This window comes from Pteropus alecto, unplaced genomic scaffold (genome assembly GCF_000325575.1).
Source record: "Pteropus alecto unplaced genomic scaffold, ASM32557v1 scaffold68, whole genome shotgun sequence".
Taxonomy (NCBI): domain Eukaryota; kingdom Metazoa; phylum Chordata; class Mammalia; order Chiroptera; family Pteropodidae; genus Pteropus; species Pteropus alecto.
Window position 1 is genome coordinate 6,204,649 of NW_006441386.1, and position 6,031 is coordinate 6,210,679.

The 6,031-nt window shown below is 42.8% G+C and overlaps 1 protein-coding gene across 2 annotated transcripts in view; it reads right to left on the reverse strand.

The window, feature by feature from the left end:
- EIF4H (eukaryotic translation initiation factor 4H) overlaps positions 1-4,390 on the reverse strand; it is a 21,867-nt gene extending 17,477 nt beyond the window's left edge. The window contains exon 1 of one of the 2 annotated variants that reach the window (XM_006918546.3): positions 4,228-4,390. In XM_006918546.3, coding sequence (XP_006918608.1) covers positions 4,228-4,286 — 59 coding nt within the window. In that variant the 5' untranslated portion in view covers positions 4,287-4,390. The remainder of the gene's footprint in view (positions 1-4,227) is intronic. The other variant, XM_006918545.3, reaches the window with a different exon arrangement.
- Positions 4,391-6,031: the final 1,641 nt, after the last annotated feature.

Genomic DNA, 6,031 nt, shown 5'->3' on the forward strand with positions numbered 1-6,031 from the left:
GGAGAAAGTTATATTCTATATTGCAACTAATCTTTATGGAAACTACCACTTGTTGAGTTTTGGTATAGTAGCAAATAAGAATATCCACAATTACCTGAAAAAGCTATTCAAAGACTCCTTCCTTTTCCAACCATTTATCTGTATAAGGCTGGATTTTGTTCATATACCTATGTCAACCAAAAAACGATCTCAGTGAACATAGAAGCAGGTATGAGAAACCAACTGTCTTCTATTAAGCCAGACATTCAAAAGGCTCCAAAACCACAACTGATTAATTATAGAAGAATGTGTGCAGAACAAGGGAGATCATAGTCTCTATCTACCCTATACCAGAGTACAATGCTTAACTGGAGATGCTACATTTTCAATGCAGTATCCACATACTGGAGCACATACAGAGGGCCCCCATCAAGAAGGAACATTTTAGAAATCGTGACGTGGGGAAAACATCAAAGAACCTAGGACATTCACTTTTTTAAAAAGAGGACTCTGATGAAAAGAAAAAGAGGCAAGGCATGCTCTCTTGCCCGACTCTCACTTCCTTTTGGAGGGGGATGCTGGAAACTAGTTGATGGAATCTGATCTTGGATTGACATCCCCTGCCCTCAACATTCTGCTTTGTTATGTTATGTTCCAAGCTTCTGGGAAGACTTGAATTTGTGTCAAGTCTCCTCAGAACACTATGGTTAATTTCAAATAGAAAAATAAAATTTAAAAATATACTAAGAAATTTCTTAGAAATCTCAGAGGCATTTATATTAAATACTCCAAGTATAAATTCTGTAACAAACCAATAATTTACAAGAATAAATTACTTAGTACTCATTTATAATACTAGATTAACAGATTTCTCTTACTTGGATTTAGAAATACAAGCAGTTAAGTAAAAACTCACTCCCATTAACTCAAGAGAACTTTTTCCACTCTACTAGCTCAAAGGGAAATATTTTAAGAAACAATTATAAATCAAAAGCTACCAATTATTAAGCATTTTTTATGTATCGGATACTGTACTGTGCACTTTACATATACCTCATTTAATACTTACAGCAGCTCTATAGAGGAGCTTCTATCTTACATATAGAGAAAATGAGGCTCAGAGAGGTAAAAGAACTTGTTCCAGATCACACAGCTAATACACAGCTGAGCTAACATTCAAGCTCTGGTTGGCCTGATTCTAAAAAAGCTAAGGCCTCTGCCTGAACTGTCTCCCAGAGACCGCTTGGTAAAACCAAGTATTTGTGATAACACTTTTTACAGAGGATAATGATTTGGACTCAAACATTGGGAGACTGGGGAGTGGAGAGAAGGATGACAATAAATCTAAACAACTTGCTACTTAATAGGATTTTAGAATAAACTTTTCAATATCTTTATAGATCCTAGTAACAGGAAATAGTTGCCATTTTTATGTATTGCTTTCCTTCCTGTTTTAAGTTAAAACATGCTTAGAAATATAGACAGAGATGCCAAGCTTAAGTCCTACAAGACTCAAAGTTTAGAATTCTAACCCCCCTAACCAGAACCTGATAAAGAATACTTTGATGTACAGTTTAATCAATTTTTAGCAGGTACCACTTCAGCAACCTCAATTCTTGCAAACTCCAAGTTCCAACCTAATTCTCAGGATTGATGGTTTTAGCTTACTCAATGCAGTTAAAAATGTAAAATCAGCATTACTCTCCACTTTAGTGCCAACGGCAAACGATAAACTGGAACCTCATATAATTTAGCAGACTGCAAAACCAAAATACATCCAAGTTCTGGTACAATCAACTCTTGATAATTTGGAATTTTGACTTGCTTTTTGAGCAACAATGCAGTCCCTGATTCTCTCCTTGGCGGAGGACATGCCTCTACAGGCTGGGAAAATAAAGCAACTGTTCAATATTGCTTCCTGACAAGTGAACTGGTTATTATATACAACTATAAAATAAACTTATGGGGAATGTATAATTACAAAAAACAAGTTTATAGATTATGACTGTACATTTCAAATCTGCTATTCTTTTCACCTGTGACCCAACTGGTTTATAGGTGAGGCATCTTACCTAGCTAATGCATTTAGGCTAGAGAGAAGGTGCCTTACAAAAGTACCAAACAAAGTAATACAAGACTGACTTCTATAGATAATAACTTCTATGATACTTTAAGCATTGTATCTGAACATATGCAAACAGAACCGAGACATCTGTTGGTATGAACGTATTTCAAATAACAACTGAAATTATCATCGAGGAATAAGTGGTAAACTATCCTATCATCTTGCTAAATTTCAGAAAGCCCAATAACTGGTAACTTCTGACCTGAAAAAATAACACTGACTCTTTGAAATAGAAAGGCTTTGGCACAGACCACACCACTACAAGTCTGGTCCTCTGTGAAGTTTTCTGACTCACTCCAGGCACTGTCTAAATAAACACATAAATTCACTAACAGGTTTTAAAAACTACTTTTAAGAATCTGAGCAATATTTTCTATGTACTTTTACATAAGTATAAAGTCAAATGGAAAAATTCCAAGAAGTTCAGACGTAGAAGGCGCTTAACAATAAATGCCCTTCTCTCTTTTTATTTAGGAAGGTCAGGAGATGTAGAGTTACTGTTCATAGCAGTCTCTGGAGTCCATCTGGGCAAATGGCTAACATTTTCATTGTCTTTTGATACTTGAAATGTACCTTAAGAGAATTTTACTTTTGATCACTCTCAGGGCTCTTCAACTGCCAAAACTGACATCCACTAGAAGTCTACCTCAAATACCTCCAGTCACCAGAAGAGTTGGCAAATTTGTGAAAAGGCAGAATTAAAAAAAAAAAATCCCTAGACTCAGTATGACTTATTGTAGTCCCAAATCAAGTAAAATTCCTTGGGTACATCCTAAATGGAACTACTCTGTTTAGTGTAGTTTCCTTGGGCACTTCCAAATGAAAGTAGAAAAAAAATCCTAGTTATTAAATTTCGAGATGACCGAAGTACAAATATGATGTCTAGAAACTTTCCCCAAAGGCAATAATTTTATATGCCATCCAACATCTATTTCTTTTTTATTAGCAAATAAAATATTCTTTGAAATAACAGGTGGCTCTACTTCCATGTAACAGTGTCATGAATGGTATTGGGTATACTCCCTCACCAAAAAGTCTTTGTTTGAGCCATTCCCAAACCAAGATCATTCTACACCAAACAAAGATACTTTTGGGATTGAAACTCAGGAGACTGGACACCTCAGCAGGTACTATTGTGGTGTTAGCCTGGGAAAGTAATACTCTCCGTAAAAGCACACAAAGGCCAAGTGTGTCTCTTGACAAATAGCAAGATGTTTACAGCCTATCTTCTAAATTCTATACGAGGTTACTTGTATTAAAAAAAAGAATCTAGTGCTGGTTCCTGGAATTAAACACCAAAATCTTTTTATTTCACCAGTCAAGGATTTTTTTTCTTTTAAACTAGGCACCTAAACTTTATGTAGTCTGTATCTGACCAGAACCTGAACAAGGCTTAATGCGATTCCTTGTCTAGGTCAGAACGAGAAGCTAGGAAGAAACAAAATTTTCAGTCAGCAAGCACCTGTCAATAAGGAACTCTGACCCAAGAAATAATAACGAATGCTATATGATGTATGTTTTGGTTGGTCTCCCCATTTCTGGTTTGAATCGGACCCATTCCCGGGCTCCAGCAGCCAAACCCCTGCCTCACACTTAAGGGAGAAGGACATTGTCCCTCTCTTGGCCTCCCGACCTGTATTACAGTCAACTGGCCTTACGGCGAAGCGGGTCAAGGAGCCTGCAGTACAAGCAAACAAGAGGCCGAGACAGAGACCGGGATTGGAGCGGAACAGGCCGCGGCCTCCAACCCGCGCCGAAGCAGAGACCCACGCAGGCTCTGCTGTCCTGGGGGATGGTGTTGGAAGCAGGAGCTCGTCTTCCCGGGCGCTCAGTGCTGCTGAGGCTTGGCCTCGCGGCCGAGGCAGGGGGAAGACACGCCGTCGTCGGCAGGAGGCAGAGGAAGAAATCCGCTCCGCAAGCAAGACCTCGGGAGTCTAACCGCCGCAGCCTCGTCCCCGAGCGCGCCATTTCCCAGCCCTCCAGGCACCTCTCCCAGGCCTCCGCTGGCCCAGCCGTCCCCTACCTTCTGTCGTGCCGGGTGAGCGCGGGAAGGCAGCCGTCCCGAGGCCCCCGACCCCGCCCGCTCCCTGCTCCCGGCCAAGGCCCACGCACGCCCGCCTCACCCTCTGCCGCCGCCGAAGCTGCTGTAGGCCCGATCGTCGTAGGTATCGAAGTCCGCCATTTGCCGTCTCCGCTCCGAGAGGAACCAGGGTGAGCGAGGAAGGACCCCGCAATATAACTCCCCCCACCCCGCCGCCGGGGCTGTCCGCAGCGCCGCCTGATCGCAAATCGCACGCACGCGCGCGCGCGCGCACGTAAGCCGCGCCGCGCCCGGCCTGGGCCAATCCTGGCCCGGCGCACTGTGCGGCCCACGAGGTCAGACGGTGCGTTTGCGGCCACTTGGCCTCGCGCCCCAGGCCATTGTGTGCTATCTGTGCGGGATCACCCGCTGCCACCGCCTGCCCATGTCCCGCCCCGCCCCGCCCCACCCCACCTGTAGACGCCTTGCCCTCCCTCGGGAACCTCCGGCGGCTCCCTTCTCGCGTTCTCCGGGCTAGCCTCGGACACTGTGCCAGGCCCACTGCGCTTTCTGCTTTCATCTAGCTTTTCGTACTTCAGACCTGGCGGGAGACCCAGAGTCTTTCTCCGCTTGGTCCCACTCTGACACCTTCCCTGCCAAGGGGTCGCCGGATAACACCAAAGTAAGGGTCACCTCCTCCAAGTTGGAGACCGTAGAGCTGGACACTCGCTGAGAATGCCCAGGGGCAAAGGGCCTGGAAGGGGTGACATTAGGGTCAAGGTGCAAGCGTGCTAGTCGTTGGGGGTGCAGATATGAATCACCTTCCAGGGTCTGCTGGAGGCCTGGGTATTGGGGTGGGGTGCAGTATGAGATTAGACTGTAGAATGTCATTGAACAAGCAAAGAGTCCGTGCATCTCGCTTTTGCAGAAGTCACTGCGCTGGAAAAGAATTCAGTCCTGACGTCAATTCCATCTAGCAATAACAAAGAAGATACGTAGTGAAAATTAATTACACTGGTAATTGCTCAAGTTTGTGATTGAGGCTGTGGTAGTATTGAATACTCCAAAACCTAATGTGTCTAGGTACAATTTAAAAGAACCTAATACAATTCCTGTGCATATACCCAGTAAGTATATTAAAGAAAGTATACCCCGTAAGTATAAGCGTATAAAAATGCTTTTATATTTAAACATTTTCTGCTACTTTATCCCAGTACTGGGATTGACAGAGCAGCTGTTAACTCATTGTTTAAAATGTCTCCTTCCTTCCAAGTAATAAGACCTCTTAACTATCAGACCCAAAGAAACAAACATGTCTACTCTTACCAGCTGTGCGACCTCAAGTTACTGAACCTCTTTAATGTCTCAATTTCTTCTGCATAAGGAGAAGTTATTACCTACTTTCTCAGTATTGTAGAGATTAAACGAGAAAATGTTTGAAAATACCTGGTCTACAATAATCTATATTGAGCACCTACTATGCGTCTGGCAGCATTATGGGTGTTTTACATATATAACTTCCAAATTTCTTATATAAAAGTTATAGCTGTGGAAACACCCAGAGAGACAAAGTGACTTGCCCAAAGTCACACAGTCTTGAACTTAGCACATGGCTCAGAGAAGTGCCAATGGTTTCTTCTCTCTTCGCAGTTTAAACTTGGACCGCCCCCCATCTCTTTCCATAGCTCCATTACTCTTATAGTGCACTTAAATGCATTTGACTAAGTGAAAATCTTAATATTTACTCTTTATTCCAGTTATATTGAGATCTTAATATTTAGTATTGATGGCTTTACATTTTTTATTCTGAAGTCTTCTAGTCCAAAGACACCTCAAGGTGAGCTCCTGGAGGACAAGTACCATGTTGAGAGGGTTCCCTCTGCCATCTACCACAGAGCTCTGCATGA